The 19,879-nt window shown below is 46.7% G+C and overlaps 1 protein-coding gene across 8 annotated transcripts; it reads left to right on the top strand.

Moving 5' to 3' along the window:
- Nucleotides 1-1,207: 1,207 nt before the first annotated feature.
- LOC118508391 (hemicentin-2) lies at nucleotides 1,208-18,248 on the top strand. 8 transcript variants are annotated; one of them, XR_004905787.1, is made up of 20 exons: nucleotides 1,208-1,505; nucleotides 5,167-5,527; nucleotides 7,979-8,302; nucleotides 8,381-8,548; nucleotides 8,610-8,768; nucleotides 8,837-8,913; nucleotides 8,982-9,080; nucleotides 9,149-9,308; nucleotides 9,395-9,685; nucleotides 9,753-10,570; nucleotides 10,641-10,770; nucleotides 10,831-11,085; nucleotides 11,159-11,419; nucleotides 11,491-11,631; nucleotides 12,552-12,609; nucleotides 13,603-13,730; nucleotides 14,163-14,408; nucleotides 14,697-14,791; nucleotides 17,095-17,567; nucleotides 17,864-18,247. XR_004905787.1 is itself a non-coding variant. In XM_036048134.1 (20 exons), the coding sequence occupies exons 2-20, from the start codon at nucleotides 5,464-5,466 to the stop codon at nucleotides 16,665-16,667; spliced, it is 4,929 nt and encodes a 1,642-aa protein (XP_035904027.1). In that variant the 5' UTR covers nucleotides 1,208-1,505; nucleotides 5,167-5,463; the 3' UTR covers nucleotides 16,668-16,706. The 8 variants fall into 8 exon arrangements, 7 of the variants coding, with proteins under 7 accessions (XP_035904027.1, XP_035904034.1, XP_035904033.1 ...); XM_036048134.1 differs by lacking the exons at nucleotides 17,095-17,567; nucleotides 17,864-18,247 and adding exons at nucleotides 15,141-15,914; nucleotides 15,987-16,706; XM_036048138.1 differs by lacking the exons at nucleotides 17,095-17,567; nucleotides 17,864-18,247 and adding exons at nucleotides 15,141-15,914; nucleotides 15,987-16,706 and having other exon boundaries at nucleotides 1,209-1,428.
- Nucleotides 18,249-19,879: the final 1,631 nt, after the last annotated feature.

Below are 19,879 nucleotides of genomic sequence, written 5' to 3'. Positions count from 1 at the left end.
TCCTTACGGCGTCCTTTTTGCGTGCTGCGACCAATGAACCCAAGAGACCGACTGAGGCGTACCGGGTGACGGCTGGAGGAAAATGCGCGCGAGCGGGCGACAGGGCAGCCAGACGGGGCAGACTAAAATAAGAGGGAAAGGAGCAGTGGGACAGCATTTTCCGAAGGAAAAACGCGCATACGAAAAACAACAACGCGAAGCAACAGCAAGCGACGAGACAAAATAAAAGCAACGTTTCGGCTGTTCTTGCGCGCGCTGCCACCTGTAAATGAGGGGAGCATACGTGAGAGAGGGAGACTGATCCAATCTCACGCTCACGGTGTCTCAGGAGACGCAGTCACTATGGGTTGCTTGAATTGTGTTGTTAAATATTTAATTAAAAGTATTCCCTCAAAGAATTATGCTATTCATGTTTTCTTATCTAATAGAATAGAATAATCTAATAGAATTCGTAACAAAAAAAGCCTTGTCGTCGTCCAAGAGACCTCGTATTAAAAGACACCTCGTGATTAAAGAGACGTAGACATCCAAAAACCTATTTATCCTTAGTCGGAGAAGTCTCGTCGCTCAAGGGAGCTAGTTACTGAAAAGCCCCACCGTCCGAGAGTCCACGCAACGGGAGAGGCCTTGGCGCTCAAGGGTTTCGGCTGCCAACTCGTGGTCCAAGAATTCATATTTACCTATAGACCTTGTTTTTGCAGAGGAATTGTTGTCCAAGAGATCTCGTAATCCCCGTAATCTCGTTAAGCAGGTTCGTAATCCAGAGCTTCGGCTACCAAGAGGCCTCCTAGTCTACAGGGCCTATTGTTCAAGGAGATTTATATCTACCAATATGACTTGCAGTCGAAGGAGTAACGTAGTCACATTCAGAGTCATTCCAGCCACAGACCGTCTCAAGTCTAGATTCGCCCCAGGAAATACGTTGTAATGGGAAAATTATGCTCCCCCAACATTCGATCGGCCCATAGTGCCGTGTGCCACACCGAGAAACAAAAGAGCGAAAATGCAGTGTGCTCATTGAAGCATGGTTTTTCCACGCGCCTATCTTATTCGCATTTTCCTTGGACCATTTCTCCCCTTTCATTCTCCGAACCTGCCCCTATTTTTGTTCCCCATTCTCACGGTCCACGGTTCACGGTTCTCTCCCGTTCTCTCGTTCTCACGTTCACGGTACGGTAGCCGTCACAGAACCGAATCCGAACAGACGGACCGAACCCGACCTTTAGTGCGTGCGTTTTCAGTTTATTTTCAACAGTCGATTAAAACGAAAGTAAAATATACATGCAGCGGGCGACGGCCTACACTGCTGCTGCTGCTGCTGCTCCTGCTACTACTGCTGGTGGATTACTGTGAGAGGGTCTGCCGAAAGCCAGACTCACCGTGAAGGGTTGTGAAGAGGTGGCACGAGAAGGATAAGCAAAGAAACGAGTGCGTGCGGTGTGTGCTAAGTTATTTTAACCGTTTTCCGATATCTATTTGCGCTCGAAAAATGTTCTGTGTGTAAAGTAAGTGATACAAGCGTACAACGCATTCGCGACCGAAAAGGATTGTTCTGACCAGAAAGCTTGCGTGCGTGTGTGGACGTGTGTGTGTGTGTGAGTGTGCCCTACGTTTTTCTTCCTTTCTCTAGACTGTGAAAAATTGTGGGCAGCGAAACGGCCCCAGAGTGTATCCTGTTTTTCTCGAGGGAAAACCAGCACTAATGATAACGCTGATTATCCGTTATACAACAGTGAAAATGGCCAAGGTCCTAGCAATGGCAGGACGTTGGGCGAATCCGTTCACCAAACCAGGCAGCACAAAGTGAGGTCGTGTGTGAATTTTTGATGCTCATAAAATCAATACCGAGCATGGAGATCTTGGAGATAGGGAGCTGAAAATTGATTTTATCTCAATTCGTACTCCCATAGCGTGGCAGGACATACAACACCATGCACACAAACACAACCCACCAGACCAGACCCGACCGTGAGTGAGTGTTTGTGTCTGCTGAGAGTGAGCACGAATGTGAGGAAAATGAGCGCGTTTTTCCAACGACAGTGCGGGCAAGAGAGAGAGAGAGCAAGTGAGCGAGAGAGCGAGAGTGAAAGCGCGATGAAGCGAAATGAAAGTATTTAGTGGTCGTACCAGAGTGTAGTGAGTTGGAGGAAAGGCTGAATTTTATTCTCAACACCACCACCATCACCACCGTCGTCACCGTGTGCTTCTGAAGGTTTCTTCTCGTTTGAGTTTTCTCCCTCCTTTTCTCTGTGCGAAATCTTTGGCCAAAAAATGTTTGTTTGGCGAATCGAGCAGACTGGAGCACTCCGATGTCTGGCCGCATTTCTTTGCCCAGAGCAAAGAGTTCTGGAATGTTTGGTTTTGCGTACGTACCAGGAGGAAGCGCCACGGAAGGAGATTTCCACTTCCAAGGAAATTCGACGTGATTTAATCGGATATGGGGATTTTCGTTTTCTCCAGCAAACGCACGGTAGGATTTTGGTATACCATTAAGCGCAAAGGTATTTTGCGTCAGTGTGCCACTTGCAGGTGGCCTTCAAGATGTGCAATCTTCTTCGCGGGAAAGATTCAATCAGCTTCAAGCGCGTACATTGCGAGATCGAAGCAGGACATGCTTAACACACACAGGCTCAAGTCGCGTGTAAATCCGATCTATGCTTGCGAATAAAAGCGGCAACAGTAGGCGAGGGAAATAAAATACACTCATCAACCGATTTAGCGTGGTGAGGCAAGCCGCTGGCGACATACAGTATAAATAGAAATTTTCTTTTTGCGCGACTGTGGACAAAAAACAAACGGAAACGGGTGATGAGCTAACCACCGATGTTGCATTGGCAGACCGGTGGACACGATGGTCCTGCAGACCGAGAGCAGGACGGTAGAGTGCGTGCTGTTATATTTAGACAATCCCGCAAACTGGCATACAACCGCGTGTGGAGTGCGTGCCAGTATGGTGGAGATGTTGGTGAATGGCAAGAAGGAAGTATGACAAAGAAGAACTCCGATTGGAACCCATGGGTAGGGGAGTTCCGATTCCACTGCCGGACAGGCGCTAGGATTATAGGCCCAGCATCCGGTCGATCAACTTCGGGGGCCATGCTCGGGGGCTTAGTGCGTGGACCTCAAAACCCTTGTCGATGGCGTATGACATTTGGAAGAGCGTTTGATTTCTTCTATTTCTGTTGTCGGCTGAAACGAGCACTCGCAGCATGCGTTCTTTCGCGGCGTATGTATTTCTTGTTCCGTTCAATGACCACAGCCTGAAGGTGTTTACATACCAAGGGAGATAATAAAAGAAAACGACAGCGAAAGGGACAACGCATTGGGACAGGAATGTCAAAAAGTATGTAGCGAACGGTAGAGATAAAGTTGTCAAACCGTGACATCTAAGTCAGCAGAGAAAGAAAAACAACAGCTCTTCTACTCTACCATCAGCACCAACTCAATCCTGACGTCCGACGACGTGCAAGAAGAATATTAGTTGATGTCATTTACATGTCCCTACGCCTCCAACAAATCGTCTTCGTGCTCTACACCTGCCTCAGTAGATCGCCCTAATGTCCAACGATTAGTACCGCTGTTCTCGACAAAAAGGAAGAAAAAATGGGGAGGCCAAAATACTAGGCCAGAACAAGTGTCTAATTCTACTCCATACTGAGAGAAACATCGCCTCGAGAGTGAGACGGTGAAATCGTAATCCTAGCCAAATCCTCTCGCTCTCTCACGCTCCTCATTCACATTAGCGTGTGTGTGTGGGGGTGAACCGTTTGTGTGTGTGTGTGTGTGTGTGAGTAAGGTCAAAGAAATTCATGGTGTTTTGTGGCCTCCTGCTAGTAGTGTGTCGAGAAACCTTACAACTGACCACACGGCCACAGCACCCAACAACGAACGAACAACCTGAACGAACAACGATCCCGTCAACGTTGAACGGTGAAACTGTCCAGCAAGAGGTTGGTTGTCTGGCCGGTGCATGGAGCCTACCAACCATCGAAAGAACAAAACGAGTCTCCGAGTGCTGGCTGATATAGGCCAATGGGAAATTTGATACCGTGCGCACATGAGCGGAAGTGTGGTCACATTCTCGATCAAGTGGACGAGTCTTGGTGACTTATGGGGTGATCCTGCCGAAGCAAAACATTGTGGTTTTGACAGGTGGAACGTTGTTTTGCAGGCAGGTGACAGGATGATAAGACGCGTGAACTCTGGTCGGCTACGTGCTTGAAATCCGGGAATCGAATCTTCACCGTGTGTAGAACGGCAAAGAGAAAAACAATTTTCCAGTGACCATGAAGCTAGAACACATCTGGCGCTACCAAACGAATAGTTCGAATCCGCAGCAATCGTCCAGCTTCAACGTTGCGGAAAAAGGGGCAAAAACGAAAACACTCATTTCCCAACCGTTTTGCTCGCGCGCGTTTGTGTTTGTGTGCATGTGTCATCCGTGTGTGTCGCTAGGGAAAATTGGGTGAAAATTGGGAGCCAGTGTGACTCGGTGCCAGAGCCGTGATGCGGTACGTCGTCTTTATCCTCCACAACCGTGCGCGAGAGAACAATTTTCCCGATTTTCCCGACCCACTTGTGCAAGAGAGCAGTGCAAACGGAAACCGTGTGTCCGAGCATTTGATTCCGACTTGGTTGTTTTTCTTTCGCGTTCTTGACGGTGTGTGACCGTACCATTTAATTGTAATTTGTTCACACACGAAACGAGCGCATAAAGTTCGACGTGCTTCGGTTTCGGAGAGTGAGAGAGTGAGAAAAGCGAACATAAGTGAGAAGTGAGAAAAGAAAATCACACTACAACGGAATGGAACAGAGAGAAAGAGAGGGAGAGAATGAGAGCGTAGAAGAAGGGATGAGAAACACAATCGCAATGCATTCATCAGAACATTATCCTTTTCGGAACAGAATTTATTTCATTCGATTTGTCATGTTCCCCCCCTCCCCTCTCCTCCCTCTTACTCTCCCGCCTCATTCTCCCCTAATTCCTCTTCATTGGCACATTATCCTTGAAATTGGTTTTCCACCTTCCACAGACCCAAAATCAAAACATCCCTCCCCATCCATCATTGGCCCGTGTTTCGGTGTGCTCGTTATAGTACCGATTTGCGATAATTTATTTATTTTCTGACATATCTCCGCGACACGCTCCGGGTCGCCGCTGTGTAGCCGGTCGGTCGACTGCTGCTTTCGGCTGATTATTTTTAGGAATGACAAACTACTGCTACAATTACCACGACGAGCGCAGCAGCAACTACTACCACTACTACTACAACTACTACTACCGTTACGATCCACTACTGGTACAACAACTGCAACATCAAGAGCAATAATACTACTACCCTACTCGCTAATCTATTCGTGTGTGCGTGAAAAGTGCGTGTGTGAGCGGAAACAATAGTCGCTCGCACATAGATGTATTTATTTGTTATAGATTAAATATTTGAATTTGAATAGTTGGTAGATATGAATAGTATTGTTATACTGAGTTTATGGATACTCCTGCACATTAGCAATACATCTTGTCAAGGTAAGTACTCGCTCTTAAGCTTTGAAATTAGTCCATCAAATCCTTCCTGATAGTTCCTTAATCTTTCAAAACAAAAATTACTAAGCACAGACAGTACTATTAGTAATTTTGCTATAAAAATAATAACGCGATCACGCTGAAGCTCTGTAAGGGCTGACGAAGTGCTTTAATGCTAAATTTAGTGGATTACAATGAAGAGCATTTGAACACATGTGACAGCGAAAGTTTGTATGATAATTCGGCACCCCTCCCCATCAAAAAGCACTCAGTTGGGCAATGAACAGTTATGATCGTCACATTATTCACCCTCGTGTTTTTATGTTGCTCGGTATGTTGCTACAACCTGTTTACACCGATGACGAGGAACTGTAGCACATTGGAGGGCAACGCCTCACGGGACCAGTTAAGCGAGCGAGCAAGTCCTGGGACGAGAACGTTTCTGCCGCTTCCTGCTATCGGTGGGATCGAGGGTGACCCAACGCTGCGCCTGACAACCGACGACCGGTAGTTAATTATTTGAACTGTGGCAGTAAAAGTTGTCGTGGAAAACAAGAGACCGGCACACACACACACACAAAAAGGCCATCAGAAGCATGAAAAACTAATGTCAGAGGTCCAATCCAGTGGACGTGGTGGCGTGAGTGTTGCACGGTGCAATCGAGACAGTTGGCTTCTATTGGAACCAGGGGTTACCACGGGCAAGGCCCGAAACAACAGAAGCAGCGTGCCCCGGTGATCAGTGGAGCATAAACGCTTGACGCTAGCTGGCTGGCTCTTCCTGCTGCCGCTTGTTGCTAATGCTAATGAAACTGTGGGAACTTGGACGACGCTTTTGCGTGACCCAACGCGAGCACGTCTTAACGAGAAGGTGGTCGTTTCGTACTCGACATACAGAGCTGGAAGAAGAAAAAAAATCGAGGGAGGCAAAAAACAACACCAGGTGGGTGGGATTGAAGCTGGAAAAGCTCCCATCATTGCATTGTCTTTTTGCCAGAGCTTAAATCTAGCCGTTTTTGTTTGGATCAGTTTGGTTGGAGAAGATATCCGGAACAGTGGATGCCAGCGCCGGTGGAGCAGCCTACGACTTCCAGATGAACGGGGAGCACGATATGGGCAAGCTAATGAGTAAAACAACCAGAATTAAGATCACTTCCAAGCACACAAAACAACGCACACACATATTGATTTCCGGCTGGCGTGTTCCAGGAAGGTATTCAGCACATGAGAATTTGTTTGTGACAATTGGACACACGCGTACCAGATGCAGACATAAATGTGTGTGCTAATAAATTGTGCCTCCATCAGGAGGGGTATGAGAATTAGAAATGGGAACATACATATACACACAGTCACCCACATTATCATTCCATTGGGGGAAACCTATCCACTTTCCACCGAAATTGCAGGAGCTTTCCCTTTTGTTTTGTTTCCCGGCCCCCCCCCCATATCTCGGGAATGGGGCTGATGATGATGATGATGATGATGTGTGGAAGCTGACTACGGGCAGGGGGACGGGAGGGATGTAGCTTCCGCTTTGAAGTTTTCCAATGCTTCCGGTGGAGCTGTGGTGGGATGTCGAAAAAGGGCTTTAATCACCGGCAGGCGTTAGGCTTTGCCGAACGCAGTCAAAAATTGTACCGAAGGCGAAGTTGTTCGCACAGGATGTGAGTGTTTTTGTTTGGGCACCCCGAGCCTGGAAACTCGCCTGTCTAGGAGCGTGTACGTGATCCGGTACCGTCCCCGGGACATGTCAGCTGGCTTTGCGACGCTCTGGGTTGGAGGTGATGTGAGAACAACGAAGTGTGCTCTTGACAGGTCCGTCAGAGGGCATGCTATTACCATTAGATTTCCCGCGTACCACCCCTTGGATGTCGCGAGGGACTGAAGGCAAAGAATGCGCCTTAATCACGTTCTCGGGCTTCGCAAAGGCCTTTCTCCCCAGCCCTAGCGCAGGTTCCACGAATTTACCTTAACGCAGTCACCTTTTCCGAGGCGCCTCGACGAAAGCGAAACCAGCGCCAACAATGATGACAGGTTCGCTGCGACTAACAGGGCTCGTATTACCGAACGGAATGTTGGCTGTGGCATAATTTTTGATATCCTCACGACGCGTTTGAAGAGCGTGCCAGCGTGTGTTTGGTTACCGGGTGCCACTTGACGTGTGATATTATTATGCAGGACGTTAAGGCAGATCCGACGAGACGGGCGTCCGAGTCACGGTTATTGCCCTGCGGCATCGGCCGCTGAAGTATTTGCTCAAGTACTTAGCAGAGTTGTGTCCTCCCATCCCTGGATGTCCTGCGGATGGATTGACAGCGTTATCTGAGAACTTAAAAGCTCGGTAGATAAACATTGCCTCCCAGTTCCTTCTCAAATCCCGCCGATTGTTAGTTTAATGTCCCAATTTTTGAAACTGATATTGATAATGTATTCGTTCACCGGCTTTCACAGATGAAAAAATATCCGTTCTAAGGGGCGAAAAGGTGGAACTAGCCTGCCCGATCGATATAGCGACCTGCGGCGAGCTGCACTCGCTGAAATGGTTCAAGGGAACCGAACGGATAGCGGTCGTGTCCGGTGATGGCGAGGTGGCCAAAGTCGAGGGCAGCTACAACGATCGGCTTTCGCTGTCGCACGAGGCCCAAACGAGCCGGCTCATTTTCCGCAGCGTTGAGATAGCGGATGAAGATACATATCTGTGCGAGACCACGTTTCTCGAGCCGTCGGAGCTGTGTGAGAACTCGGGCGCATACAGCGTAGCTTTAAACGTTTACGGTAGGTTCTTGCGATGTAACTCTTATGCTACGGGCGATTTCATCTCGTCGATATGATTTGTTTCGTATTTTCCAATAGCTGTGCCATCGGTTATTACACTGCAGGATGGCAATAGGAATAGTATTAAAAACGGTTCCCACATCGGACCGATGCGCGAGGGGCAGGACCTGCAGGTCGTGTGCGAGGTATACGGGGCCCGTCCAGAGCCTGTGATAAGTTGGCATCGATCGGGTCGGGTTGTTCGAGGTACGCAAGGATTCAAACCGTTCGCTGACCACAAGATCACTAACAGGTGTTCTTGTTTCAGATAATCTGGTTGTGGAAGAACACAACGGACTGTATACAGTCAAGTCGACGTTGTCCCTCACACTGTCCCGGCAAGAGCTGGGCGCTACGTACAACTGTCGCGTGGAGATGAAGGACCTCCGTCTGTCCGTAGACAACCAGTTTCACATCGATTTGCAAGGTGAGTGCGAGTGAGAGATGGAGCAAGAAGCTCATAGGTCACTAATGAGACGTTTTTCCTCGCCGCAGTACGACCCACAAAGATTAACCTATCCGGTGTCGAACATCACACGGTCCAAGGGACGAAGGTTTTGCTTCAGTGTCAGGTAAATGCGCAGTTGGAAGCTACGAAGACAGGTTTGGAGGTTGCTTACGGAGTGTCCGATCATTACAGGTCAGCGGAGCAAGACCAGCAGCTAATATGACCTGGTACAATTCATCCAAGCTCATCACGGAGGAATCCAGTGACATGACTTCAATTAATACCAAAACAGTGAGTGTTACAGCAGCGCCGTTAGCTGTGGAATGTTTTCAATAACATGCTCTTTGTCTCTTTCGCAGTATCTTCAAAATGATGGAACGTTTGAAACGATCAGTCAAATGATCTTTACTGCAACGCGCTTCGAAAACGGTGCGTCGATGCGCTGTGAGGCGGACAACATTGTGATGCGCGAGGACATGGATCGGCCACTGCACGACACGCTCACGCTGGAAGTGATGTGTAAGTGTTGGATACTGCTGGCCAAAACGGAAGGCCCACCACTAATGTCACTAACGCACTGTTTTTCCACTGCGTCATCGCTACAGATCCACCCGTGGTGTCCGTAAAGCCGGAAAACATAACCGTGAACGAGACGCAAGATTTTCTTATCTTTTGTGACTACGAAGCGAACCCGGCGTCGCTTGAGAGCGTCAAGTGGTATCGGAACAATCAGGAGATTAAGTTGAACAGCGTGCGTTACGAGGGTGGCAACCCTGAGCAGACGGCACTGCTGATAAAGAACTCGACGCGGCACGATATCGGTGCCTACACCTGCGAGCTTTCGAACTCGATCGGGTTCGATGTGTCTGACAATGAAGTTTATGTTGATGTTATATGTACGTTTTAGAGAGGAGTAGACCACAAAAAGGAGGTACTCGCTAATTTGTCCCACTCTTGTTGCAGATAAACCGACGGTGATGTTGACGATGGACCCGGAAGCGCCAGTGATCGAGAATGATCAGGCGAACATTACGCTGCTGTGCAATATTGTGGATGGCAATCCGATGCTCCTGACGAAGGTGCGTTGGTTCCTGGACGGCGAGTTCCTGAAGGAGCTACCAGAGTGTGAGGAGGAAACGCTCGGCACGGATGAGAACCTGTGCGAGGTGGATCCGAGCAAGATGTTGCTGCAGAACGTTGGGCGAGAGTTCATCGGGAACTACTCGTGCGAAGGCTTCAATGCGGCTGGCTGGGGTGATGTGAGCGATGAGAACCCGCTGGACATTTACTACGAGCCAGGCAATGCCTCCATGGTGCACTACCCGTACATTGCGATCAAACGGCGCAGTGTGACGTTTAACTGTTCGATCGAGGATCGAGGAAATCCTGCAGCTAGTCGATATCGTTGGTTGCGTGGTGGCAAACCGGTTCTGGATGTGGTCACACCTTCCTGGACGGTGGACCCAGTCGGGTTGGATTCACGCACGACGTTCTCCTGTTTTGCGTACAACGAAGGTGGCGAAGGATATCCGGCGGAAGTGAATCTGGAAGTGCATGCACCGCCAGCATTCATCCAGAAGCTGCAACCCTACACGGGGGCCCTATTTTCGACGACCAACATGTCGCTTTCGTGCCGGGTGGAGTGTATACCTTCGTGCACGATCTCGTGGTTCAAGGATGGAATTGGAATTGAGGAGAGCGATGAGCGGTACTACATCACCAACACGTATCTACCGTCGGAACCGGCGACGGGTGACTTTGAGAGTGCATACTCTGTGCTGGTAAGCGATCGGGCATGACTTTCTGCTGGTCAAGACTTGGGGCATAATATTATGATCGTGCCCATTTCAGCATTTCAACATGTCCGCCTGGCCGAACGGAATATTGGATCGGATCAAGGACAGCTCCAACTACTCGTGCGTGTCCACAAACAACTCGGCAGGACCGGGCGTCCGCAGTACAACCTATTTCGGAGTTGAATGTAAGTGTTTCGCTCCGTTCTTTTGGGGCCCGTCATTCATGCATCTCCTCTCCCTTGCAGATCCGCCCGAGAATACGAGCCTTTCGAGCACAACCATCTCGGTCGAGGAGGGTAAGATACCTCCGAAAATTGTGTGCTCTTCGCGAGCCTATCCCGAGCCCGCCTTTTACTGGGCACGCAACGGTGAGATCATTGCCAAAGGTAGTGCACTCATCGTGGACGAAGGTTTGCGGCGTTCCGATGCCGGCAAGTACACTTGCACCGCGTTCAACAAGCACGGAAACCATTCAACGGATGCGTACATCGACATTCATTGTAAGAAGGGTTGGAGAAGGCTCGCAAGATAAGATTGTCTGATGATGATGCTTTTGTTTCGTACTCCAAACAGATAAACCCACTTGTCAAATCATGCGGAAAGAGATCGAGGACGAGGATGTGCTGATTTGCGTTGCTACCGGCAGTCCACGCGAGTCCGAGTTTGAGTGGAGCGTCAAGTACGCGAACGACAGTCTGCAGAGCCATCGGATCAAGAGTGACTCGTACGAGAGCTATCTGACGCTGGACGATGCCGTGTCGGCGATGCGCATTTACGTGTGTGTTGCAAGTAACAATGTCGGTATGGGAACTCCGTGCGAGATTGAGGTTGCAGGTAGGCAAAGACAGTGTGGTGGCGAGGGCAGTGCACAAGAACACAGCATTATCCGGTGTGTTACTTTCCAGGATATGTTGCCTGGTGGCTTAAGGGAGATGTACTTACGCCGTATATTCTGATCGGAGCGGTAGCTGCCCTGCTGCTTGCGGTCATACTCGTCTGCATCATCATCATCTGCATCTGCCGAAGGAAGCGACGACAGGAGAAGTGTAAGTATACGCAGATACGCGCCACACACAAGAGAACAGATTGTTAGATCAAGACAAAAAAAAGAAAAGAAAAAGAGAAAAAGTCAGAAACACAAACGGCAACGAATGTAAACAGGTAGTACCGGCTTGGTTTTTACTTCCGTTTTATCGTTTTTGTCCCGTTTTGGTTTTTGGTTTGTTGGTGCGAAATTTGCAGTTTTCTTAGGGCTTTGTTTCTATTACCAACTCTTTGCTATGTTAAAATGACCAATGTTTGGAGAAAGGGACTTCGTCGAATGAATGAAATCTCCAAGCAAATGGTCGATCAAGATGTTTCTTGCAGACGTATCAGTCAAACTGAGTGCGTACATCGGGACCGAACTTCTACTTCACGAGCCAAATGTACAGCGCTTCGATTGACTGGTGTCTGAAATGTTCTAAATCTCCCCAATGTTCCTTTTTTCTCGATGTTTTGACCACCATTTGGCAGTCCAGTCCGTATTTGATTAGTCATTCTCATTTTGTGCTTTACTCACTATCAACCAAATTTCCACTAGTCAGTGTTAGCAGTAAGAAGTAACTTCCATTAACTATGGCTCTCGTTTCTCTGGCTGTGTTGTATACGTTTCATCACTTTTATCGTTGTAAATCTTAAACACTTACTTCCATTTTCGTTTTACGTTGTTTGCCTTTTGAAAAAAAAAAAACATTCATCAAACATCAAACAGAAAAAAGACATCGTTTTTTTGATTGCTGTTTGTCTTTCGCTCTCGGCTGTTCGTTTCGTTCGTTATGTTTTTGTGTACCTATCTCACTCACTCCTTGCGTTTTCCTTTAATGTGTTTTTTTTACTTGACATTCTTTTTTATAAATGTTTGTTAACTTCTTTCTTACTAAAACTTTCAAACCTCGTTTACGTGCGCGCGCCTTCTCACTAATAGCTTCTATGCACATGGAAGAAATCGAAGATGCCGAATTCTCATTTATGAAAGATCGCAGGTAAGATTGGATTGGATTTCGACACACAAACACATACACACACATCATACAGTGGTATTACATTGGTATTGCTTTTATGTTTGTGGTATTTTTGGTAATCGATTGCGGTTTGGTTTTTGGTGCGTAGTTTGTAGTATTAACTTGTCATAAGATGCCATACGTTTCAGCTCGGGTAGAAGCTTACGATGTGTACATATAGCAAATGCATGCATGGTTTTGGTGTAGGACAGTGGTGCTAACTGTAAGGTTTTGGAGGACCAACCGTCGCTGCAGTCATAACACTCGCTTAACAATACAAACACCAGCTAACAGAGCATATCCCTTGACGTCCTGTTGTCCAAATTCCTTCTCTGAAAGTATTGGAGCAAGTGTTGGTGGTAGACTGAACTTGAAATTATATTTTTAGTTGCTTTTATTGATTTCCCTTATTTGTTATGGGTTTGGAGATCGTACCGTTGGAGTTGGAGTATTAAAATCTTTGCTTGGGAGAAGGAACTTCTCTTGATTGCTGACAGTGTATTGAAAAATCGTATTAAAATTTGGTGGGAGCATAAAGTGAACTTAACTTGTATCTATTATCTACAAAATAAATAAAATAATGGAAACTAAATATTAAAAAGTAGCTATTTTAAACAATACAAAACAATTAGATTGAGTAACTAAAGTAAATAAATGAATAACAAACAAGCTAAGGCAGAAGAAAAACTAATGTTCAAAGGAACAGTTGCTTAAAATGGTTTGCCTTGCATTGATTATTTATTTTTGAAAATCAATTTGTGAGCATTAAGACCGGTTGGTGATGGAAGACCTCGCTTCATTAGCTTTGGTAGATAGAGTCCAGTTGGGTAGAGTCCGGTGGAAATCGAAGAACGTATTGGTTCCGGTATGAGTCGGTATGGCCCTCAGCTGTCGACTGGCATGATTTTGGAGTTGGGAAAGTTTCGTTTGTTTTCTTGTTTATCCCATCGTTGACCTACCCTCCAACTTCTTCAGGTGTCTGCAACGGGAGGCGGATGCTTCCGAGAACATCCGGCACTACGATCAGTCGCTCCGGTGGCGCATTCGACGATTTTTCGAAAAACGTAACAGTATCGATTTGTTGCGCATCTCCACGAGCAATGGTACAGTCGCTTGATTTTTCTTTTTATTTTAAAACCCTTTTCTTCCGTTTGTATGTGCGTGTGTGAGTGTATGTTTTCCCTCTTTTTTCCCTTTTGTTTTGATTCCTGTTCTGTGTCATTTTGATATGTGTATCCTTTTGTTTCCTTATCACTTTTCCTTTCCTTTTTTGATTCCTTTCCTTTCCTTCCGTTTGTTTGTTTGTTTGATTGTTTTGTGTGTTATCAGCTTTTATCTTATCTGTGTTTTTCTCATGTAATGTTTTCATCATGCTTTCTCGCTTTTGCTTTTCTTTTTCGTTTGTTTTTTTCTTTGTTTCTTCTCATCTACACTATTTTTCATGCTGGTTTGACATTTTTTAAACATACCTGTTTATGTTGCTGAAAAACGGCCTGCTGCTTCCCTGTTGGAATGTGTTTTATTTACGTGTTCAGTTATTACGTATGTTAAAAAGCCTCAAACCATACCCACCGAAGACCCGTCGCCCCCCTCCACGTCCACCCCAGCAGCAACTGCCGACAACAACAACACCACGACCACCGGCAGCACCACCGACACACCAACACTCGCACTACCAACAGCGATCGCGACCGTTACGGCCCCAGCGGCAGGAACAGCGGCACGGGGGGTCGATGGTGGAAATGCAAATGTACCGGAAGCTGGTACGGCTGTAGGCGGAGGTATGGAACAATCGCTGAAACATGTTGTTTTCCTTCCGGTTGTGTGTTTGTATTTTTAGCTTCTTGTTTTAATTTTAAAATCGCGCCTTCTCTTTCTCGTCCCACGATGATGGAGTCGTTCCGACTGCTTCCCACTGCGGGGTTCTAGGAGACCGTGCCGACGATGATATATGAAACACTTAAACAAACCGTGCTCTTAATGGATTTTCGGGAGAGACCTCCACTAATGTTTTGCTTTGTTCCGATTGTTTCTTTTCATGCCCAACGCGGTCGTGCCATCGCCAACAGTTACTGGAGAATCATCGACTGCTGGCGGATCCCAGATCGAACCAGGAGAATATGAAAACCTACCGTTCCATGGATTGCAAACACCGCCGAAGAAGGTAGGAATTGTAAATTGTTTGATTGCTTCTGTCTAAACATGGTGCTTTGTTTACTGACCTCGAAATGTGTGGTGACTTCATCTTGAATGCTTCTTAAGCTAGACATTTTGAGGTTAGTAGGTGTGATTCCGCGGTGCGATTCTTAATAGCGTTTATAAGTAGAAGCAGTCTTATGCTTGGAATCGTGATGATATAGACAGATTCCTTGCCATAGAACTGCATCGTGGAATCGCATCTGACGATTGATATCTGTGTATCGTTTGTATTGTGTGATATCTTACCATTACCATGTGCGTTTGTGTGTTTGTTTGCCTCCCATTTTCGTCCTAATCTACCCACCGCCATCCAGGCTATGCTGTGTAAAACTAACCTCGCGCCATCGCTGAAGCATCATAACAAAACGCTCACCCCATCCTGCTTCCCAACGCATCCGTACAATTACATCAACTACCAGAAGGATAGCCAGAAGGGTGGCTTGCAGGCTCCGTTACACCCTACCCTTCAGCACTCCGGACTCCCGCAGCCCCCGTCCATTGGTGAGCCGCCGAGTTTGGACGATTCGTGTAAAGCCAAGATGGCCGCATTGGACAACAGTGACACACTGTCCTCGCACAGCTTCACGCTCAGTGGAACACGTTCCACGAAACGATGCTCTGAGAAGAAGTTGATAGATCTAGAGACGGTCACTCCACTGTACGAGAATCTGACTGATTCGATTCAGATCCATGAGGCGACAACTCCGACACCGCTCCCTACGGTTCCACCTGGCAAGCCGCTCATTCTCGAAGGTCCTCACCAGGAACGGTATCGGATCAGTCTGAAGAAGCCGGGTCGAAAGGGTGGAAGTAGTCGTTCGAACAGCGCAGTCTCGAACAGTTACTACGACTGTATCAAGCCAATCCCAGCGCCAAGACATCGGAAGTACGCCTCCACTAATTCGCTCGTTTCGAAGACACACGCCGCAAGTGGACATGGGTTGAAGGCGTACGGTGGAGGTAGTAGCAGCCGGCTGGATCCGATCTACATGAACCTTCCGTTCGGCAATCGTCAGGGACACGAATCGTCGCATCGGCTACACTCGGACACGGAATCGGGCTCGGAGGGTCAGCGTGGCATCAATGATGTAAGTATTGCTGTGCCACTAACGTTGTGTTGCTTGCCTTACTAACTCTATACCGTTTGTGTCTGGTCCCAGTACCCAGTGGCAAACGATAACCACTATCTGGAGATAACGCAGCAACAGACGCGGATAGTGATCCCGAGGGAACTGTTTCCGGTGGATAGTCGCGAGCAGCAGGCCAAGATTAACCAGCTGCTCCGTAAGAGCGGTGCTCCGCCCGTACCACCGGCCCTACTAGCCGCTTCTTCGCCCAGCACCGCCACCCCGTCATCGTCCTCCTCCAGCAGCACTAACAGCCGGCGCCACATCAAGCTGCCGTTGCAGAAACATCATAGCTTTAATTTCCAGTCGTCGCAAACGGTCGAGGCCACGGTCCGCGATCTCAAGATCAAGTCGCACTCGATCAGCTCGAAAACGTTGCGCGACTACCGTGGCAGCGTTAGTCAGCGCGGCGGGCAGAGCAATGGCAATGGCACTGGCAGTAGCAACACACTCAACCATCATCATCATCATCCTCACTCCCTTCATACCGGAATGCTTCAGGAAAACGATAGCGAGAATGAGTACTACGACCAACAGGAACACGAGCAGCAACAACAGCATCGCCATCGTGCGGCGTCACACTTTCCGTACGACACTAGCACCGTAGCCTTTAAACCCATAACTCCCGTGCCAACGAGTACTACAGCAATAATAACTACCACTAACAGAAAGTCGGTTAATATGTGTAATAATGACAAATTTGCAATCAAATAAAACAACAAAAACCATCACCATCTTCTCTGGACTTCAAAATGGCTTCCCTGTTGGCTTCGATTTTGTTTATGTGTGCGTGTTTGTGTTTGTGTGCCCTTGTTTGTATACTAATGTACTAAAATGGATACTAACTTAGTCGACATAAATTCTCTCACCAATACAAGACAACGCAAAGGTAAGTATGTGCGTGCTCACGAGGATTGTCGCTCTCACATCAGACGCTTGGTTTTGATGTTTGTTTGTTTGGTTGTTTTGTTTCATGCGCAACACGATACAACAATTGCAGAATAAAAATTGTAATTTTAGCCAACACTGACCACTGACTCTGACCTCTGTGCCAATATCCCCCACAAAAAAAAAATGCGAGTGTGTGATTGATGTTTTAACTAAACTTCTGTGTCTCGACATCCTTTCTTTCCCGTTTTAGGCGAACGATACGATTACAGCCAAAAGCAATACGTACATTTTTTAAGGGCGTGTGCTGCACATAGAAACTTTTAAACTGTTTTTACGTTAAAACGAAACCAAAAATCGAATCATTTTTTTACCTTCGCAACAGTAATAGATTGAAGTTCAAGCGATAAGCGTTAAGGCTAAGAGCGGTATAGATGGATAAGTAAGTTTTGTCTATTATTTGTTGTTTACTGCAAAATGATAAAGCAGACACCAACGCGGTGAGGACAGGGCAAAACATTGGCGGAACGTGGTCTGTAACAAACGAACATTGGTTACCGGCACTAGAGTCGCAACACAGTGGGCTGCCCAGAGAAATAAAGTTGACAATTTTTATTTTGCAATGTATACAAAACAAAAAAACGAAAATGGCGCCTTAAGAACTACAAATTAAAGAACTAAAAAGGAATACTTACTGATACGATGACGCAGGAGCTTTTGGTAGTGGTAAGTACTAGAGGGTGCAGAATCCTTTCATACCACATTTCAACGTTTGCTGCTTTAGTATCTTCCGAATGATGATCACGTTGTTACTACCACTTATATTACTACTACTTCCACTGTTGCGTTTATGGTAGCGAGTTGAGTACGTTCGCTCGCTCTCTGACGTTTGCCGCCGTACCACTAACCGAATGCCGTTGAGTGTTTTTCTTTGTTGTGTCTGATGCACCCGCCGAACACAAATACACGCAGCCGTTTGCGTTCTACAAATATGGCCGAATCAAATCATCCTTCATCCACAGGACGGTATCGCTTATCCGGAGGACGTGATCTACGCCGATCTGGAGGAGAACAACTACGGTCCGATCAACTACAAGGCTGCTTCGATCTACAATATGATGAAGTTTAAGCGAAACAACGAATGAACAGAACGACAGAGAAGGAGAGAGAGAGAGAGCGTCTACTGCTGCTTGGATTGCTGCTTCATTTATAAGAAAAAACTCACATACACACACATACACACAGCTGTTTTGTAATCAATGTTGTTTTTATACTTTTCTGTACACAAGCAGTCGCTTCTGTCGCTTTTGTGTATGCCTAGAGCTTGTTGTTACGACGGTCTTTCCTTCCTCCGTTATTCACTTAATAAAACATGTGAAATAGTTAAGCGTCTTTAGCGTTTTATACGAAAAACAAAACAATGGAGTCTTTGTTTGATTACTGTACCTGGGACAACTCGATTCTGATGCTTACCATATGGCTGTAGAAATTTGTATATTCGAACGTGTGCGACGACAATTCAATTTGCCTTCTTCTAATGACTTCTAATGTACTGCACCGAGTCCTGCCGAGAGACACTTGTTCTTCACTCTACCCTTAGCATATTCTGCCCGGACACACTTGTTCAATTACTTTCCCACTTGCCCAGCGCGAGACGTGAGTCCCATTTCCCCGAGGGAAAATACCAGATATGATCAATCTCCTTCGAACGGCAGAGTGGCTGCCTCACTGCTGATAGAGTTGTAATGGGAAAAGTGTGCCTTCGCCTCGGCTATCAAGCGGAGGAGGGTTCCTCGGATCTGTTTAGGCGTTAGAGTACATTACCACAATTGCAGATTTGTTGTTGTTACAAAGCAGAAGGCCCGGGAACTTAATTGAAACGACGGCAGTAAAGTGATGCTGACTTGTACTGGAATTGGGGGTTGGAATTGGCTTGGTGGTGATGATGATATCTGGCACTCGACTACTTTTATGAGTCCATTAGGGTCGACGGGTTTGCTGGCTTTTTGGAGGTGTAATGAGATTAGCATGCTTCAAGCTACCGCACTTATGGGAAATTTGCATCAAAACAAGTTATTATCAAGCTACAACCCATCTTCTGCAAGTGGGAGAATCAGTTTAGGAATAAAAAAGATTTCTTCTGTGGTTTAGTTTATTTTAAGCCAGAATTTAATTTTTTTTTGTATTTTTGATTGTTTAGGGAATTCAGCCTACACTCTTGAAAAGAACCATGATTTTTATTTTATCAATTGCTTATTTTATCACTTGTACACCTTCTAACTTTTAAGTATTGTATTGTTTTAGGCTTTTCTTTTCGTATTTAGAAATAGCTTTATCGGTTCCATTTTGCTGGACGTTTGATTATAATTTTGTCTTAAAAATTGAAGCCTTTTGCAAGGAAATTGAATTCACTTCTGCAAAATGGCACAAAAAATTGAACTAATGTTTGCTGAAGCCCTTGGTTTTCCCGTGCCTCATCGCGAACGACGAAAACGACGAGAAGTATCCAATTGCTGGCGGGTTTTTGAGCTCGGGCCGCATCAAGTGCGTCCTTTTATACTGTGTCCTGTCGCGCATCCTGAACCACGGGGCTGACATTTCTTACGGCGCAGTGACATTTGCGTCCGAGTTTTCTGCAGTCAGTCACCCAATCCGCCCCGTTTTTCTTAACGGCTCAGTGGCAATGCTATATATTGCTGGGTCGGAGTCCCCGGGAGATTTCTCCGGGGGATTCCCGTCCGAGCGAAAAGAGCACTGTCGTCTTATTATGCACCATATGTTCATGTATTTTTTACACGAGTTTCAACAGGGCTAGGAGATACATTTTCCAGTCCAAGGGGATGCAAGAGTCTACTTGCGGCACCGGCACTCGATAGCGGAAATGTCGTGGAGATTTCGGTTCGTCCATAAAGTGACCAATGTTTGAGAGCGAATCTCATTGGCCGATGGGACGAACAGCTCAATAATGGATAGGCAATCGATGGGCAATTTATTAACCCTAGCACTTAAGGAAGGATTGCAGGTTTCAAGAGGGAACC

Source organism: Anopheles stephensi, chromosome 2, assembly GCF_013141755.1.
Source record: "Anopheles stephensi strain Indian chromosome 2, UCI_ANSTEP_V1.0, whole genome shotgun sequence".
Classification (NCBI taxonomy): domain Eukaryota; kingdom Metazoa; phylum Arthropoda; class Insecta; order Diptera; family Culicidae; genus Anopheles; species Anopheles stephensi.
Note: the sequence above shows the minus strand (reverse complement) of the source record. Positions and strands in the feature narration are given on the sequence as shown.